A 20,273-nucleotide genomic window follows, 5' to 3' on the forward strand; every position below is an offset into this window, starting at 1 on the left:
TGTCTACAGTAGTTTTAGTTTCAGTTATTCTTACTGCAAGTTAATTACTCGGTTCTGGAAATTCATAGATACATTGTCTTTGTTTAAGAATGAGAGTTTCCCTTACATATAGGCAAAGATATACATGTAACCATTTGAAACAATTTGTGAAATGAATCAGAATGTAATTGTATTTTTGTCCACCACTTTCCTTTTAAAAATGTATTCACTGGGGGGAGTTTTTCCCAATACCACTGATGAAAATTCCCCAGTTGGCCCCATGTATCTTTTGGTTACTCTGTGGTTATTTAAAGTTGCAAAATACAGTTTTGATTCATGAATTAGAATGCCCCATCCAATATTTCCATCAGCATACCAACATTTTGGTGTAAGACCGAACTCCCTGCTCTCGTGCCCTACAAGTCTACAGGCTTCTGGGGAGGGAGTGCTGTGCACACCTTCCCTTTTTCTACCTCACTTCCTCTGTCACCCAACTTGCAACCTCCCATTACTGTAGCCTCCAAAATTGGAGAGTAGGGAAGAAAAAGGAGAAATAAAACAGAACATTTTTACTCTGTTAGTGTGACTGAGAGTTGGCTTTGGCTCTGCAGTGTGTATTATTGACACTGTGTGTGGGGGTGAGTGTGTGCACATGTACATGAGTGAGCTTTGAGGAATCCTCAGAAGCTTATGACTGTATCACCTGTGAACTGAGCAACGCATCTAATTCTTCTGTTAGTGATGTCCCCCTCAGCTCTGGTTTTCTAGAGGAAAACACATTAAGCTTTCCAGGAGTATATAGCAAAGCCACTTCCTCTAAGTTTGAGATAAAAAAGACCATCCCTCACTTCTACCTCTCCACACTGGGTTAGCACTTCAAAACTCATTCTTACAAAATCCTCTATGTTTTATTCTCCCTTTATTTTTCCTTATAACCTGGAGGTGGGTGAGGAGTCAATACTTGTGAAGATATTCCCAACTTGGGATTTTAGTTAGAAAACAGTTATCTTAGCATCTTGGCCAAATTTTCCAGTTTAACCTCCTTGACCACTCTTGCTTTGTTAATTGTAGCCAAAATCTAGAAATTACATAAAAATCAACAATATGAGACCAATAAAAATCTTTGGCATATCCATAGCCATTGTGGGAAAAAATAATGTGGTCTTCTCATATGCAATGATATGGGTCAATCACTGAAATATATTAAGTAAAAAAAGGAAAGGCACTAGACACTCCATATGTTTACAGTGTTTCTTACTGGAAAGAGTTGGAAAAAACTGAAAGCTGCCATGTCGTATTTATGAAGAGAGAATTTGCAGATTAAAAATCTGAAACCTGGAGTTTCAGCTTACTTCACGTTCTATATGCTAACATATTATTTGCATTTTCTTATTGTGGCAAGAATTACTTTACATTTTTTCTTTAATATCTTTGTAAATATATTTACATACACAGTAAGGCCTCTATTCATTGCTGAATTTTTAAAAGTTTTTCTATTTGGCACAAAGTCTCCAACATCTTCTTTCAGCCCTGACATTCTGACACAGTTGTGTCTATATCCAAGTGAAATGCCCTTTCCAAATAACTGACCAAGTCATTTATAAATAAGATTTAGAAACCTGAATGAAACACCATGGACTGAATAAATGAGTCTATATTTTTCCATAAATAGGTGAGCTATAACATACTTTTTTTTTTTTTTTGCACATGATAATACAGAAAAATAGGCTGGATTACAGGCACAACATAAAAATACATCCATACTGTATGCTTGCAATCTACATGTAAATACTGAGGAATTAACCTTTACAACTAGAAAACAATGTTCAATTATTGATATTCAAAAACAAGTAATGTTTTTATTGAATTTTCAGTTTATTAAAACCATCCAAAAAGAGAATGGTTTAGTAAGCAGAGATTGTTCACTTTGCTTGAGACTTGCTATTTTTCAAGTAGCAAAGGATAAAGGGCTTCTCCTAGCACTCTAGTTTGAGGATTGAGAATTATATTTCTGTATAGGTACTGAGCAGAAAGTTTCAGAAAATTAAAAAGTTTGATATATGAAATGATATGTCAGTTAATAAAATTTATTTTCTTTTGAACATTAAAAAATTAGAAGGGAAACAGACCTAAAGTTTTACTCTGATAAATTTTGATGAGGTCAAAACTGGCTGCTATCTCCAACCCTAGTCCCCCTCTTCTCACCACACACTCCAGCCTCTGTTAGGCTTTCCTATGCTTTGCAACTCCCACCTTATTTCTTACATAGCATTATCAACTGTATACACATGCTTATCACTCCCTCAATCTTTGTATCCCCAGGACTAAGTAAAGCTCAGGTGGAATTAATGCTTGTGTGCTCAGCCGCTTCAGTCATGTCCAACTCTGTAAGATGCTATAGACTGTCACCTGCCAGGCTCCTCTGTCCATGGGATTCTTCAGGCAAAAACACTGGAGCGTTTGCCATGCCCTCCTCCAGGGGATCTTCCCGACCCAGGGATTGAACCCTGTCCCTTATGTCTCCTGCACTGGCCGGCGGGGTTTTACCACTAGAGCCACCTGGGAAGCCTGCTGAATTAAAGTTTACTGAATAAATAAATGAATAATGCCACCCACCCCACAGTGACTCACACTGATTCCTCACTGCCTTCAAAATAAAGTGCACAATTCTTAGGCTGATATTTGGAAATGCTTCATAATTATAGGCAATCTATCTTTCCAGTCTTATTTCCTTCATCTTTTGCCCCCAATTCCCCAGATACTACATCACGAACCACACTTACCTATGGGGAGAGATGGGGTCTTTTTTGTTCACTGCTATGTCCCACAGTTTAGGTCAGTGCCTCACACACAACAGATGTTCAGAAATTATTTGTTGAGTCAATGGCTGGATAAATTAACTTTACCAAATATATTTTGTACTTTCCATTTCCTTATATTTTATAAGTAGCTACTCCCTTTGTTTTTGCCTCTTTAACTTCCTTTCTCTAATTTCCAAGGCTCAGTAAAGTTTGATCATTTATGAGAATCATTTCCAGGTTTCCTAGGCAAAATTAAATTCTCTCCATACAAATATAGACTTATTTGACACTTCTCATCACTTCATTATGCTCTTTTTATCTTATTAAATAGTGGCTAGATTTTAAAGTTTTGGAAGTTTAGGACTATGATACTTTGATGTCTCTTTATCCAGTCTGTTCCCACCTACCTTTTATCACTTGTCTTAGCTGGAATATTCTGAGTAGATACAAATTCCATAACCTCTTACTACTGACATGGTATTTCTGTGAATCAGTTTCTTTATCTCTAAAACTGGCAGAACATGTTTATCCTAACCCTCAAATTAATTGAGTCACATATTTTACTTAAGGGACTTAATACAGTATTTGGTACATGGTATTGTTATTATTATTAATACAAAAGTGAAAAGGCTGGCTTAAAACTCAACATTCAAAAAATGAAGATGATGGCATCTGGTCCCATCTTCATTGCAAATAGATGGGGAAAAAGTGGAAACAGTGGCAGATTTAATTTTCTTGGGCTTGAAAATCACTGTGAACAGTGACTGCAGCCATGAAATTAAGACTTGCTCCTTGGAAGGAAAGTTATGACAAACCTAGACAGAGTATTAAAAAGCAGATACATCACTTGGCTGACAAAGGTCCAATAGTCATATACGGATATGAGAGGTGGACCATAAAAAAGGCTGAGCACCAAAGAACTGATGCTTTCAAATTGTGGTGCTAGAGAAGACTCTTGAGAGTCCCTTGGACAGCAAGGAGATCCAACCAGTCAATCCTAAAGGAATTCAACCCTGAATATTCATTGGAAGGACTGATGCTGAAGCTGAAACTTCAATACTTTGCCCACCTGTTTCAAAGAACTGACTCACTGGAAAAGACCCTGATGCTGGTAAAGACTGAAGGCACAAGGAAAAGGGCGTGGCAGAGGAAGAGATGGTTAGATAGCATCACTGATTCAATGGACATGAATTTGAGCAAATTGTGGGAGATAGTGAAGGCCAGGGAAGCCCACTGTGCATGGAGTAACAAAGAGTCGGGCACGACTTAGTGACTGAGCAACAACAATGTCTACTAAATAGAAAATTCAGTTGTTCTCTCACACCATAGGTTGAGAAACAAGGAAGTTGATTTAAGATCAAATTTTGCACTATATTTTAGAGATTACAATGCTACAAACATATCTGAGTCTCCAAGATGCCACAAATATCTGGTTTTCAGTTACATCTGGAGAGATTATTTATTTAGAGCATTGAAGATAAATAAGTGTCTTGAGATTAGGGAGAAACAGGAATTCTCCTTCACTGTGTATGAACAAAATATGGGATAAATATTTTAGAAGGCAATTCATCAGTATCTCATAAATTTGAAGATATACATGACTATGGTTCAGCAAATTATGAAATATTCACTAAAATAAATCTTATATTTGTATACAACTGGCATGTATAAGAATATTATTTACAGTTCTATTTATGATAGCAAAATACCATGCTGCTATGAAAACTAATAAGTTGTGCTACAAAAATCAATACGGATTATCCTGAAAAGTACGAGGTTAAAAGAACAGAGCAAGTTGCAGTTGAACACTGTATACTCTAGGGTTTATATAAAATCTTTCAACTTTAAAACAAGCTTATATAATATTTATGGATATGTTCAATTGCAGTAGAAATAGTAAAATATAAAAATAAAGGTAGACAAAAGAATAAAAGCGTACAATAGAGAGAAAATCTACAAAGACCGAAAAGCAGTGACTGCTGAGGTAGCAAAGGGAGGAACAGAACCAGGGAGAGCACTTGAATTTTTTAATTTCTAATTTTTTTTTGCTAGGCTGGAAGGTGAGTGTGCAAGGCTTTATGATATCTATCTTTAAATGGAAATCTACTATGTATTGTATCTTTTAGGAAAACTTCCAAATTAAATGCTCTTCCCAATGGAAACAGAAGACACAAAAACTCCCCTCTACCATTCCTGGAAAGTAAACCTAGTGGTCAGCCTCCTGGCTAGAGATGATGTTTCTGTTTTTCCCCAGGAAGACTCCTACAAAGAAGCATCATCGCTGAGCAAGGTGGTAACTATAGTAATCAAGAGAGAAACCCTAAGACAAAATAAAGTTGTGGAAGCAGTCAATCCAGTCTTCTTTCCCCTCTCCATCCCTAGATACCTGGAAAGTCTCTTTCTTCAGCATGCCTCTATGAGTGAGGCAGGAGCAAGAACAGAACTAAGTTTCATTTTACTGAAAGAGGTGCTTGCTTGCTGTCTCTATTGTTCTGGCCAGTTCTGATGGCTCTCCAGAATTCCAATCCCAAGTGATTAACAACTCAGTTTCCCTTTCCACTGAAAGATCAGCTCAGCTCCGATTTCAAATTGCCTGAAGCACATTTCCCCCACAAGAACTAGCTCCCCTCTCTTTTGCTTCAGTTATTACTGTTATTCTCTCAGGCCCAAGCTTAAAAACTCAAAAGCATTTTGACTGTTATCATTTATTACTATTATTAAATTATTATTGTTGTTGTTTTGCTATTGAGTTCCCATCCCCCTCTTCCATTTTCATTCCCAGCACCTGTTATTTATTCCAGACACTATGAACTCCCCTTCCTCTGAAATTCTGGGTATGTATTTCTTCCATGTTCAGGGAAGTCATTCCACTTTGTTTTTGACCAACTCACATTCAAGTTTCCAAATTTATTTTTTTCTGTCCTCTAATTATTACAGTTCAAGCAAAGATTTATGAAAACTTCTTTAATCTCATGATCCTGAGCACCATATATGCTAAGCAGTAGGAATGAACCAACATTCCTACTGAGGCCAGGAATGACTTAAGCGACATGAATTAGCACTTTCTGCCTTTAGCTATTTATAAGTACATACCTCCTCTAATAGAATAGGATCCCCTCAAGGGCTATGCCTCAGTTACTCTAACCCCAAAGCCCAGCCCAGGGGAAGGACATTGTAGGACTGTGAAAAGTAATCGTTAAGTGAATAAATGGCATGTCCTAGAGAGAGTAGACTATAGATGACATTCAACAGCAGAAGTAATGCCCTTTTAGATAGTATACTATATTTATCAACTGATTCGGCAGCTTTCCTTCTCCTTTGTTTTCACTTTAATCCTACCCTGGACTTCCTGACATAGTTCCTGAGAGAGTTTACATTTAAATGATATATCCCATGCAAAACTTTTCACACTTGTCACGCTGCTGCTAAGTTGCTTCAGTCGTGTCCGACTCTGTGCGACCCCATAGATGGCAGCCCACCAGGCTCCCCCGTCCCTGGGATTCTCCAGGCAAGAACACTGGAGTGCGTTGCCATTTCCTTCTGCAATGCATGAAAGTAAAAAGTGAAAGTGAAGTCTTTCAGTCGTGTCCGACTGGTAGCAACCCCATGGACTGCAGCCTACCAGGCTCCTCCACCCATGGGATTTTCCAGGCAAGAGTACTGGAGTGGGGTGCCATTGCCTTCTCAGTTATCACCAAATACCATAGAAGACACATAGTTTCAATAGACAGCTAGGCATTGGTGTAGTCTTTCAAGAGAAGATTTTCCAAAAATTCAACAATGACATACTTTCATTATATGTTATTAAATTTAAAATCAACTTAATTTCAAATTGTCTTTTGTCCTCCAAATTAGCTAACACATTTTAAGACAGGATGGTGTTTAACAGATCCTGTCTTAATAGTCTTTATTATCTCTAAGACAGACACATAAAATTATCTGTTTATAAATTAGCTCCAGGGAAGGTGAGAACACCAAAATAAGTACAACATTTAAGCTGTTTCTAAAGTTTTCAAGTAAGTTGCAACCAAACTATGACTTCACAATTCCTATATCCTATACAGTAATGATGAAATCTCACTATTATGAATTAATCACATAATTAAGTTATGGAGGATATAAAAGGATCTCCACAAAAATAGTGATGACTTTAAGAATACAGCAAAATTGCATTATCCTCTCTGCTAATTATTATTATGCAAAAAAACAGAGATTAACACAGGTGATCCAATATCAACTCTAAAATTAGACCCACTGAAAATGGATTTAGACATGTGTTAAGGAGTCAGAGATACTTTCATAAATAAGAGGCACCAGAATTCTCGCTACACACTCCTTGATCTGGTTTTTTTTAATTGTGGTAAAAACACATGATGTAAAATTTACCGTCCTAACCATTTGTAAGTGTAGAGCACGGTACTGTTAAGTATATTTACATTATTGTGCAATCAATCTTTAGAACATTTTCAAATTGCAAAACTGAAACTCGTTACCTACTAAATATTTCCTATTTCACCCTCTCCCTAACCCCTGGCAACCACAATTCTACTTTCTGTTTCTATGAATTTGACTACTCTTAATACCTCATATAAGTGGAGTCCTACAATAAATTATCCCTTTAATCTGTTTTTGAAGCTGAATTGAAACTTCATTATGAAGAAAGTCCACCCTCCAGTAGCTATTGTCTAGGCACCTATTCAGCATAATGCACAGCACTCATTTATACTATTAATCTCGTGAGGCAGGCTTTACACCCACCTTACAAGTGTGGGAATGGGGCTCCACAAGGTGAAATACTGTGCCAAAGTTCACACATCTAATAAGAAGTAGGGCCACTGAATCTAACTTTATCTGACTTTAACATCCAGTCTTTTCAACACAGCTGTTGCCTTTTGAAATATTTAAAAGTTTCAAAGGATTTCAACATCCACATATCTGAAGTAAGTCAAAGTGGGGTTCTATTGTTGTTGTCATTGTTTATACCTGACTTTGAATGTAGCATGTCTTATTGTTCTTTTCATAAATTATTTCATCCTATGCCATGTCTCAGGTATTTATGTATTAAAATTTATTCTAAACCATGTCCCACAAACCCACAGAGTGTCAATTACCTTCTCTTTTTCTTTCCCAAGGAGGCCTTGGGAAGGAAGAAATATTTACTTTATTCAATTGTTCTGGAAATGACACAATTTCCTATTTGCACCATGTATCAATAGTGAAAATAATTAATTTTTAAAAGCAGCACTTACAATTGCAGAAATGAACCCCAGTCTCTTCAGTTCAGGAACATTATTTGGTAGAGTGAATGGAAGTCTTTCTACCCCAAACCAAGGACTCCTTACAAACGTGCCTTGCTCTGTATGTGGCGCCTGGACTAATACTTACTGAGCCACCTGGGACTAGGAGTCCTTGTGGTATGACTCCAGGCTGCTCAACCGGAAATCCTAAAAGGGAGAAGAACTACAATACCCACAATTCAAATGTCTCACCTGAAACTGGGAGAAGAGGGTGCAGCTTTGCTCTGGGAAGATGGGGGAAAAAAAAAAAGCAAAGCAAAAAGTAAACATGTATGTATTGGGTGGGTATATTTAAGAACAATTTGTAAATATGAAATTATTTCTATAAAAGGAAACAGAAAAAAGGTTTGATGTTTGCCAACAAGAAGGTGCCCTCACTATTGGAACGAACTAAAAAGACTTTATGCAAACAAATCCTCATTCAGCTGTGCAACCTGCCACACCAGATTCTCTTTCAGTGATTCAGGGCAGAGATGCCTCATTACCTTGTGCAACAGATGAATGAGAACTTCCCAGGTAAATCCTGAAAGCCTCTAGTTAATCCTGCATCAGCATTTGTGATTGTCACTCACAGGTGCTAAAGGATATAATAGAAACATTATACCCTTCAATTTCTAAATGCCCTGGATTACTTTAAATGTGATTTTTAAAATGTGAACAAGATGAAACTTGTTGATATTTTCTATCATTTTCCTTTCCATTCCCTGATTTTGTGTTTTCCTTCTGTGGATTCCAACATTACTTCTGATTGCTCAAAACTCAAGAAAATTGGAAGGAAAAATAGAAATTTTAAAACTTGGGTAAAAGTAAAGGTGCAATAATTGTTTCACTTCTTTACAACACTGGGAAAGTGTTAGAAACAAACAAACAAAACCTAAAAAATGTATTTTCTCCATTTATTCATACAGCATCTGTCTCTAGCCTTTTCTTTCTCATTAGAAACAAACCATAAAATGGTTATAGACAAGTCCTGGTCTGAACCCAAAAACCTAATGGAAGCATTCAGCTAAAGTAAGCAGATGGCAGAATGGTGACAAAGAATTTTTTTTTTTTTCCATTTTCTGCACTTTCTGTATCCCTGCCTCCCCACTAAGGAAATGGGTTTCATGTGGCCAAACCTACTTGATCCACCCAGAGCTCCTTTGAAGTTTCCCCTTGGGTCATTCCACAATTCAAACTGAGTCATTCTATTTCCTTTGCCACAGATCTCTCAATCTCCTGACCAGAACCTAACTTGCCCTTATGTCATTTATATTATTTCCAAAACAAACAGTTTTCTGTTTCCCTAAACCCTACAGATTTTGTTCTCCATGCTGTTTCTTCTCTCTGAAATACTATTTTCCCAACTTTAAGTGTTCAGATCCTTCCTTTCTTTCAAAGCTCAGTGAAACAAAACATTCTTTTCTAAGAAGCCCTTGCCAGTCTGTCCTAATTTGAATTATTTTCTCTCTTAACAAACTTCATATATTATCTAGCCCTCTCATAACAGGTTTTATACCTTATTTCATTGGTATGTGTATATATATGTGGTCTTATCTTCCAATGTGAAGGTAAGATCTGATTTTATTCCCACTCACTAACTCAGTGATTTACATGTAAATGTTTCTGATAAAACAACCAATGAATGAAATAACTGAGATATTTACTCCAAGCTGGATAATACTATCTTTATCTCTCCCAGGAAATATTTGCATTTAAAGAACTCTTTAAATACCTAGGAGGAATACCGATCTCAGAATGCTCCTGTGGTCTACTCTGGTGCAGCCCTCTATTTGCAGAATGGTATGGTACTAAGTCTATCAATTTAACACCTGTCAGTACCCGAAATGAACACTTTACTGGATCAGAACTAATTGTTTCACCAGTTCTGCTCCATGCTGTGCACTTGGCTTGCTAACAGCTTCCCAAAGACTGGCCCTCATTCCCATAATTGCATCTTGGTTGGAGACATGGCCCTGCCACCATCTACAGTTTTTGATCAGCTCCAGTGTTTCTGGTTCCCTTCCCCTGCAATCTAATCTCATGGTTCTGAAGTGAAAACTCTGCCCTTCAGACTTCTTTAAATAATTCTTAATCACGGATCTCTCCCACCCAAGAAGGGAATTGTTTCGGTAATTGTTGGATCCTTACATGTCTGCTTCTATAGAATTCTCCCAGTCTTCACACAGTCTGCTGTGTAGTCTAGCTGTCAGCCACTGTGGAGGAAGTGAACCTTCTAGATTCTGCTGACACACAGTGAGATATCTGTGGATCATCAGACACAAAGGCAGGCTGGTGAAGGTGACTGTTGGTCACGAGAGTCTTCCCAACTGCCCTCTAATATATCTTAAGGACTTCTAGCCCCTCATCCTGCCTGTGTGCTTACAAGCTATCTAAAATTGGGCAGGGAGTTCATCCCCAGCACAGTTCAGAGTTGTTTCCTTAAGAATGTCTTTTCTGACCCCTTTACCCCATTCTTAACCCCTTACATGTTTCTTGTACTGATTTACACAAATATCTGGCTGACTTGATATTTTGTTAATGCTAAACCAAGTTGTTTTCATTTCTACCCTGAAATCGTGATCACTTGCAGCCACAAGATTTGTTGCACCTAAAAATTAAGTAGAATATGGATATCTGTTATTTCCTGACAGATAGTATAAAAGTATAGAAAGCCAGCCCTTTCTAGCCCAGTGTGTGGAAAGAAGAAAGCCAGAGGGTGAGTGGGACTCTAAGAGGGCTTCAGTTGAAACAGTGGCTCAGTAGATAAAGAACTGCCTGCAATGCAGGAGACGCAGGAGACATACCCTAGGTTTCAACCCCTAGGTTGGGACAATCCCCAGAGAAGGGCATGGCAACCCACTCCAATATTCTTGCCTGGAGAATCCTGTGGACACAGGAGCCTGGGCATGCTACAGCCCATGGGGTTCCAGAGAGTTGGACACAACTGAAGCGACTGAGCAGGCACACACATGCTCCCTAGGTACTGAAAAGTGAAATATATCAAGTGTAGGGCCTCCATGTTCAATCACACAGCTGACACCATTGTATTCTTTGCCCAGCTAGGACAGCTATTCAGGGACTAACACCACATTCTTCATTGTGGGAACATGAAGGTGCCAAGTGGGCAAGGGGACATGCACATACTAGGGGGTTAGGACAAAGAGGCTATATTATGCTTTGTGACCCAAGAAAAATGGTAAGGATCATATAATGGATGTCATGCTTGCACAACACTTCAAAAAGACCTGTTGGTCAAGCACTAGAATCAAAGCAAACTCCTCTATAGCAGGTGACTAGCCAGGACCCAGACAATGTGACATGGCTTCAGATCCCCTTCTTTCCCCATACCATAACGTTATGTCTGTCTTCCTATATACACTTAGGGACCATCTTAAAGAAAACTGAAGATGGAGGAGGAGAAACTGAAAGGCTGAGAGCAAAAAAGGAGTTATCCGAAAGATTATTTAAGCTAAAAGAGACAGTGATGTATTAAACTGTGAGTTTAAAATCTGCTACACTCCATCCATACTTTAGTGGTGACAACAACATGGAAGCCAAAATGCCAGTGACTCACTGTCCCAGCTAGCCTGGCAGATTAGGGAAAGCACTTAGAGCGGCTAATCGGACACAGCTACCTGGCACCTGGAATTAGGAACTGGAGGCCCAAAGAAGCAGAAACAGAGGAGGATCCACTCTTCAGGTGAACAGAGGCAGCTGTGCAAACAATGTTCTGTCTTGGATGTGTCTGTCAGAGCCATGGAGTGTAGAACCTAGAACTCTCGGTAATGGTTCTGCAAACTGTTTTCTAGGGCTTAGCAGGAAAAAAACTAACTTATTCAATAACAACCATGGCTGTTTCTTTGTCTTCACAAGCCATGTGCCTGATTCTCTACTGCTGCTGCTGCTGCTGCTAAGTCACTTCAGTCATGTCCGACTCTGTGGGACCCCGTAGATGGCAGCCCACCAGGCTCCCCCGTCCCTGGGATTCTCCAGGCAAGAACACTGGAGTGGGTTGCCATGTCCTTCTCCAGTGCATGAAAGTGAAAAGTGAAAGTGAAGTTGCTCAGTCGTGTCCGACTCTTAGCGACCCCATGGACTGCAGCCTACCAGGCTCCTCTCTCCATGGGATTTTCCAGACAAGAGTACTGGAGTGGGTTGCCATTGCCTTCTCCAGCCTGATTCTCTAGCCTTCAGCAATTGTGGGACTAGAATTTGATGCATCCTTCAATTTACATCAGACAAATTAAATTTCTATTGCTTGGAACTAAGAACATTGACTGATACATACATTTAATGTAGTTCTTACCTCACTATAACAGATATTACCTCTGCCCACCCAACTTTATTAAGACTCTGTCTGATCAGGACTGGGTCTTATTTAATCCCTAAATATCCAAAAGCTCCACAGTATCTGGAAATGGTAGATATTCGTTGACCTAACTGAACTGATCTGTAAAATGAGGAAGGCTTGCTTAAAGTTTTTTAAACTTAAAATTTTTCTGACCACATGGAAGCTGTCGATTGCTCATTAATGCAGAGGTAGCTTTTTTTCTCCTAATACCACATCTGATAGAGAATTTAGACCTTATTGCCTCTCTGTATCTGGTAGGGAGCAGAGCTAGGGATGCCTGGAACCCATAGGGGGAAATCAAACACAAAATGTGGTTTGAATATGTCCACAGTGTTACTTAATAATTAAAAGGGGATTTTCTTGGTATCCTTTAATGACCTATATTAAATATCACTCATGTTCATCCCTATGTTTGGAACAAATATACTAGAAAGAGCGATCGGCAAAAGCCATATCCCTTCCCCCACCCCACATGATCAGATTCTTCCCCATATGAGGCTGTCTTGGAAAGGGAAAGGCCACTTTTGCAAGCTTATAAGAAAGATCCCCCTGGAGTTTTTTCTCTGTCCTGTTTCAGTATGCCATTGACTCTTATACCCCTGGGCTGCCTATGACATCTATTTTCTGGATCACTTTGTCCCTGAGTCATGATCATACTACGACTTTCCCAAAACAGTTAATACTGTGCCATTTACCAGTTAATTTCAGTGAGTATCTCAAATCATAGAAAAATGTTAAGTTAGTCAGTCAGCCAGTCATGTCTGACTCTTTGTGACCTCATTGACTGTAGCCCACCAGACTCCTCTGTCCTGGAATTCTCCAGGCAAGAATACTGGAGTGGGTTGCCATTTCCTTCTCCAGGGGATCTTCCCAACTCAGGGATCAAACACAGTTCTCCTGCATTGCAGGCAGACTCTACTGACTGAGCCACCAGGGAAGCCCTTAAATGTTAGGGCCAAAGTTAATTTAGGTCACATCAATCCTAATTTCTCTAGATTAAGAAAGTGAGCCAAGTTGTTCTTACAATTTCATAGTTTCCTTCACTACATCTTTCTGGCTCTTTACTCAAGCATAAGATGAATCATTCATAAATTGACCCCTGCCAAGCTGTAGTTTAGAAATTCACTGCTGTTTTCTTTCACTTGTTGCTTTCAGGATAGCACATAATGGAATATATGCCAACTCTTCACATGGTCATAAGATGTTTCCATGCTGCCCTGTTGCTACTAATCAACAACAGGAATCCCCTGTGCAGTTTTTGCTGGAACGTCTATGGATTACTTGCCTTGTAACAGTAACCTAAATAGTAGTCCATTTGTTGACTCCTCTGTGGTGTAACTGCTATCGTCATACCAAGATCACTCTGGCAAAACCTTCAGCTGTCTTTACATCAATTTCCCTGGAACTTCTGATTTTCCAGAAATTTTCCAAAGTATATATTTGTCATTAAGTTCTAGAAAAGTGTTGAATTTTGTGTCCCTTGATTAAAACAGTGATTTTTTTGCACTCCATTAACAGATATCTTTATGTGTATATGTGTGTGTGTGTGAGTGTGTGTGGGTGGGTACAAGCATACAGATTATCTCACTCACTTTCAGGGGAAATAAGAATTTATTCTGAGTCCCTGATATACCATATTGCAAGTTATTTGAGAAAAAAATATCAACTTTTAATTGTACTCCATAAAGTTCACATCTGTAAGTCAAGAAAAAGGGAAATGGCAAATATTCCTAATTCACCTGCTAATATAGTTTACATAACATGTTTTGCTATCTATATCTATTTATATACCTATATCTCTATATGGGGTTCCCAGGTGGCACAGTGGTAAAGAATCCCTCTGCCAATGCAGGAGACGTGAGTTCAATCCCTGAGTCAGGAAGATTCCCTGGAGAAGGAAATGGCAACCCACTCCAGGACTCTTGCCTGGAGAACTCCATGGACAGAGGAGCCTGGTGGGCTATGGTCCACGGGGTGCCAAGAGTTGAAGCAACTAGGCATGCACACATGTCTGTATGTGCGTGTGTGTGTTTCTTGAATATTTAAACACTTTTGCACAAGAAGACACAAAACATTTTTTAATGTTAACATTGGAGAAGGAAATGGCAACCCACTCCAGTACTCTTGCCTGGAAAATCCCATGGACAGAGAACCCTGATAGGCTACAGTCCATGGCATCTCAAAGAGTCGGACACAACTGAGCAATTTCACTTTCTTTCTTCTTTCACTTCCATTCACATACTGCTATGTGCTGTGGGCACCAGTATTGGGATTTTTCAGAAGTAATTTTTCTGTCAATTTGAATCTCTCAAGAAAGTAGCAGTATATTTCATATCCTGTCTCTTAGTTTGCATATTCTTGACAAATTTTCAAGCACAGCGAATTCTATTCTCTACCTTGCAGGTTAAGAGAATAAACTTCATAGAGACAAGTCTCTTACAAAGTCTGAAAGCTCGATGTTCTCTTGCATAGAAGAAAAGGAGTGCCTTAAGTCACGTATCCACTACCCTTAAACAACCTGTTTGGGATGTCAGAATCTAGATGAGGTTCTGCTTTTATTTCCACACATTCTCCTGGTGCTGGCAAATTCACTCTGAATGCATTTGTTTTCCATTGCTGCTGTAACAATGTACCCACAAATATAGTGGTTTAAACAACAAAAATTTATTATCATACAGTTCTGAAAGTCAGGAGGCTGACATGGGTCTCACTGGGCTAAAATCAAGGTGTTAGAAGCACATGCCTTTTGGGATGCTCTGGGGAAGAGTCCATTTTCTTGCATTTTTCAACTTTAGAGGCCATCCCCTTCCTTAGCTCAGATCCCTTCCTTGTCTTGAAGGTCAGAAATAATAGACGGAATCCTCTGAAGTCACATCTTTCTGATCCTGTCATCACATCTTGCCCCTAACTCCCTCCCTCCACCACCCACAGGTTAACCTACCCACACCTGAGTGAAAAGGCCCTTAACCACATTTGCAAAGCCCTCCTTACCATTTCAGGCAACATATTCACAGATTCCAGGGATTAGGGTGTAACATCTGGAAGAGGCCATTATTCTGGCTGTCTCATCATGTTACCATCTCAGGAAATCCCGCAGCATTGCCAAAAAGCCCTGGTTCCCCCAAATATCACCTGCTTCTGGACTGTCACCCATTATTTCATAACGAGCAACCCAGGATTCTGTTTTAAAAATGGTGTGCTCTCAAGAGTGATTAAATTACATTAACTAAATACGACTGTACTAAAATTAAAATGCATCTTAAGAGAGGTTCTCATTGCAAGACTCTATCAACCAACATTTTAGTAGGGGTTAGTTTAAGAAATGGGCAGAGTGAGGAAAAGATAGGGCTGCACTAGAATGGGAGATAGCCTCTATCATAGAGAACATATTAAGTACTTTTCACATCCACATAAAAAAAAGGGACTACCTCTTCTGCAGAGTACATCATGAGAAATGCTGGGCTGGAAGAAGCACAAGCTGGAATCAATATTGCTGGAATATCAATAATCTCAGATATGCAGATACCACCCTTATGGCAGAAAGTGAAGAAGAACTAAAGAGCTTCTTGAGGAAAGTGAAAAAGGAGAGTGAAAAAGTTGGCTTAAAGCTCAACATTCAGAAAACGAAGATCATGGCATCCGGTCCCATCCCTTCATGGCAAATAGATGAGGAAACACTGGAAACAGTGGCTGACTTTATTTTGGGGGGCTCCAAAATCACTGCAGATGGTGATTGCAGCCATGAAATTAAAAGACACTTACTCCTTGGAAGGAAAGTTATGACCAACCTAGATAGTATATTCAAAAGCAGAGACATTACTTTGCCGACTAAGATCCGTCTAGTCAAGGCTATGGTTTTTCCAGTGCTCATGTATGGATGTGAGAGTTGGACTCTGAAGAAAGCTGAGTGCCGAAGAATTGATGCTTTTGAACTGTGGTATTGGAGAAGACTCTTGAGAGTCCCTTGGACTGCAAGGAGATCCAACCAGTCCATCCTAAAGGAGATCAGTCCTGGGTGTTCACTGGAAGGACTTAGGTTGAAGCTGAAACTCCAATACTTTGGCCACCTGATGAGAAGAGCTGACTCATTTGAATAGACCCTGATGCTGGGAAAGATTGAGGGCAGGAGGAGAAGGGGACCATGGAGGATGACATGGTTGGATGGCAGCACCAACTCATATATGAGTTTGGGTGAACTCTGGGAGTTGGTGACGGACAGGGAGGCCTGGCGTGCTACAGTTCATGGGATCACAAAGAGTCTGACATGACTGAGCAACTGAACTGAACTGAACCTCTTCCTTCTCATAAAAGATCCTAGCCAAAAATATAATCTTTCTTCGCTCGCAACATATGATTCCACTGGCTGCCCTAGCTGACCACAAATGGTTGATCCTAGATGACCAGGTTAAAAACTGATGTCTAAACCAAAGTTGGCCATATGCAACTTAGACTAAGATTTTTCACACTGTATGTTTGACCTGTTTGTGGGCCATGAATCAATTCACAACATTTTTAAGTGAAATAGAATAAATGGAGGTGGAACAGAACAGAATGAATGGAATGGAATGAATGAAATAAAATACACTAGACTAGACTACAATGTAACAGTATATTGAAAGAAAAAGGATCAATTCTGTTTCATGAAGTATTATTTCCCTGTGTATGTGTGTGTGTTAACTATGTTAACAACGTGTTTGTGCGAGTGTTGGGTCAAATGGAAAATATTTTCCTTGATGTGGACAAATTTGAAAGCTACAGACTTATACAGTGGTCTTATGAGGTATTCTGAAATGAGAGCTATGCCCCATCTTATATATATATATATATATATATATATATATATATATATGAGAGAGAAAGAGTAGTAAATAACTAACTAAACAATCATACCATCTCTCTTATGGCATGAAAATGAAAAACTTCAAATAGAGCTACAGTCTCTGGAGTATTGCGAAACTAAGATAAATACCTTGACAAGACGGAAAATAGAAACCACAAACTAGTCAAAAGCTTGAGTAATATACAGAAACCGTGGGAGGAAGAGAGGAGCAGGGTGGGGTGTTGGTGACTGGCAGCGCAGTAGAAGCAGAGAAAGAAGCAGAGTAAGATAAAGGCAGGAGTGGCAGAATCAGAGTTCGGAAGTATCAGACATTTATAAGGGCAAGGCAAGCTGTTAGTCATTCTCACATTCAACAAATACTTCCTGAGTGCTTACTATGCACTGTGGACTAGTCTAAGAGCTGGTGATACTGACAAGGTCTACTGAGAGAAGAAAATAAAAATAAATCCATGCTTTCACAAACCCTACATTCTAGTGGTTGTGTACTGAGTTACATCTTAAACTATATTTGAGTTCTTCCTGATTGTTTAAGTGTCATAGTGACTTCCTGTGCTTCTTGATTTTATTCTCTCTCCTTTCAACACACCCTCTTCACTGCATTTCTTGCAACATGAAAGAGTGGCATAAATTAAAAGTTAATTACTTAGAGTTTTGCTCAGAACTGGTTCTAAACATACACAAGTCTCATTCTAAAGGGGTGAGGTAAGAACTGTCTCTTCTGACGTATAACATAGGGACCAAAAAAAAAAAAAAACCAGGAAAATATAAAGGTTTCATCTTTGTTTATTCTTTACTCATTATAGAATATCTATTTATCTAGTCATTCATTCATTCATTTTTGTTCCAATAAGTGATTCTTTTTGTAAAGAGTCAAGAATTACTTAGTCAAAATTTGCCTCTGTTAGCAGTTCTTAGACATTTCCCTCTTGCCTTTTCAAGAAACTGTCAATATCAATCATCTCTTATTTTCATTTATATTTTCTTTCATATTCTACCTCATTTCCCATCAAACTTCTTTCTATCCACATGTTTCTCAAGTCTCCCCCATTGTACAAAAACAACAAATTTTACACCTCTCTCAAGCACCCATGATAACCTTTCCTTCTCATCACTGATGTTGTCAACAATCTCTCTATATAAACTTGCTGTCAGTTTGTTTATCTTCTCAGGCCTCAACTCTTTCTGACTTCTACTTCCATTAAACTCCCCTTATGACCACTTTTCTAAATCCAATGGAATTTTTTCAACTCTTTAATTTTCTTGATCTTTCAGAAGATTTTAACACATGTCATTCAGAAGGGTCTATATGATACTAAAGTAAAAAACAACTCCAATCCCTTAGGCTCACCATAACAAAGGTCTCTTTCTTGCTCACTCTGTAGGTCCATTGAGGGTTAGCTGGAGGCCTTTGTTCAACTCAATCACTCAGGAACTTGGACCTTCGTAGCAGCCTCTAATTTGAACACTGCTTGTTATCCTGGTAGAGGGAGACCTCTGGTGAACTTCATACAGGCAATTATAGACTATGCCTAGAATCAACACACATTCTGTTTGCTTATAACCCTTTAGCCAGAACTAAATGCATGGCCACACCCACCCACCACAAGCCAGGAAGGAGAGCCATCAACGATGTGCCTGTAGACAGAGAGCTGGAAAATCCTGCTGAGTTGGACGCAATTCCTACTGTGAAGTTCACTGATCCCTTCTTGGTACTCACTCTCCCTTGGCATCTCTGAGACTCCTTTGATGCTTTTCCTGTCTCTAGCTGCTCTTTTTCTGTCTTTGCTGACTCATTCTCCTCTACTGTTTGTCCTAGCAGTTCGTCTCTTCCCCCAGGCAATCTCATCTTTGCCACTCTTTATATTATCTGGTATACATTAATGGTATTAAATTTACATCAGGACTCTCCTCTGAGCACTAAACCCAGATAACTAGCTCTCAAGCTCTTCCCTCTTCTTCTTTTCTACGCATGCTGCTACTGCTGCTGCTACTGCTTTGTCGCTTCAGTCATGTCTGACCTTGCACAACCCTATGGACTACACCCTGCCAGGCTCCTCTGTCCACGGGATTCTCCAAGCAAGAAAACTAGTGTGGTTTTCTTGCCCTACTCCAGAGTATCTTTCCCAACCAGGGATCAACCCCGGGTCTCCTGCGTTGCTGGCAGATTCTTTACCACTGATCCACCAGGGATGTCCTTCTACCCATGCAATTCAATCCAAAACAAAATCACAAACTTGTCCCCAAATGGTTTCCTTGCCTGTATTTCCCACCTCAGGAAGTGACACCATGAGCAGTCCAATTTTGAAGGCCAACCTCCCCAAATCACCTACTTCATTCATTCCATATCTAATTCATCACTAGCCCTTGCCAGGCATATCTCCTAAATATAATTCATCCCATATCCCTCTTTCCCGGCTCACTGTCATGACTCTCCTCCGAACAACCCACTTCCCTTGCCTCAAATACAACAGCAGCTTAAGTGGCCTATTTTTTTTTTTAATCCATGTTTGATGTCCTTCAGTCAATTCTTTTTTAGTAAAAATGAAAGAAAACAGAGTGGTGTTTCCAGAATGTAAATACAATGCTCCAGCCTTCAAATTAAATAGGTTTCCCTTCCTCTCAAGGCAAAGCTGAAATCCCCATTTGGCCAGTAAGGCCCTCCATGGTCTCTTGTGTCCCTTCTTATCTGCCCACTGTAATAATATATTGCTCCTAGTGCTTAGTTCTGTTCTGGAGGAGATTTCTTCTAATTTCTAGATTTTCCAAGTTTTTTTCCATCAAAGAGTCTTCCACATTTCTTCCAACTAGAATACTCTCCTCTCTCTTTCCATTTAGATCATTTGAGTATCAATAGAAAATTTTAAAGTCCATGATAATTTTTGTAAATAATTCATGTTCATTGTTCAGATAAGCTCCATGAGGCCAAGGCCTATGTTTCTGTTTCTTCACTTTTATTTCCCAGCTGCTAGCATGTTGTCTGGGATATAGAAGAGGCTTGCTAAACATAGTTTGAATGTATGAAT

At 39.2% G+C, this 20,273-nt stretch overlaps 1 protein-coding gene across 3 annotated transcripts in view; it reads right to left on the reverse strand.

The window, feature by feature from the left end:
* The window catches only part of MACC1 (MET transcriptional regulator MACC1), a 98,778-nt gene extending 79,963 nt beyond the window's left edge, over window positions 1-18,815 (reverse strand). For 2 of the 3 annotated variants that reach the window (XR_011256610.1, XM_069587630.1), the window contains exon 1: window positions 18,599-18,815. Coding sequence is in view for 1 of the 3 variants with exons in the window: in XM_069587630.1 (XP_069443731.1) it covers window positions 18,599-18,638 (40 nt within the window). In the remaining 2 variants the exon portion in view is untranslated. Of the gene's footprint in view, window positions 1-8,029; window positions 8,197-18,598 lie in introns of those variants that run through there. The other variant, XM_069587631.1, reaches the window with a different exon arrangement.
* Window positions 18,816-20,273: the final 1,458 nt, after the last annotated feature.

This window comes from Ovis canadensis, chromosome 4 (assembly GCF_042477335.2).
Source record: "Ovis canadensis isolate MfBH-ARS-UI-01 breed Bighorn chromosome 4, ARS-UI_OviCan_v2, whole genome shotgun sequence".
Classification (NCBI taxonomy): Eukaryota; Metazoa; Chordata; class Mammalia; order Artiodactyla; family Bovidae; genus Ovis; species Ovis canadensis.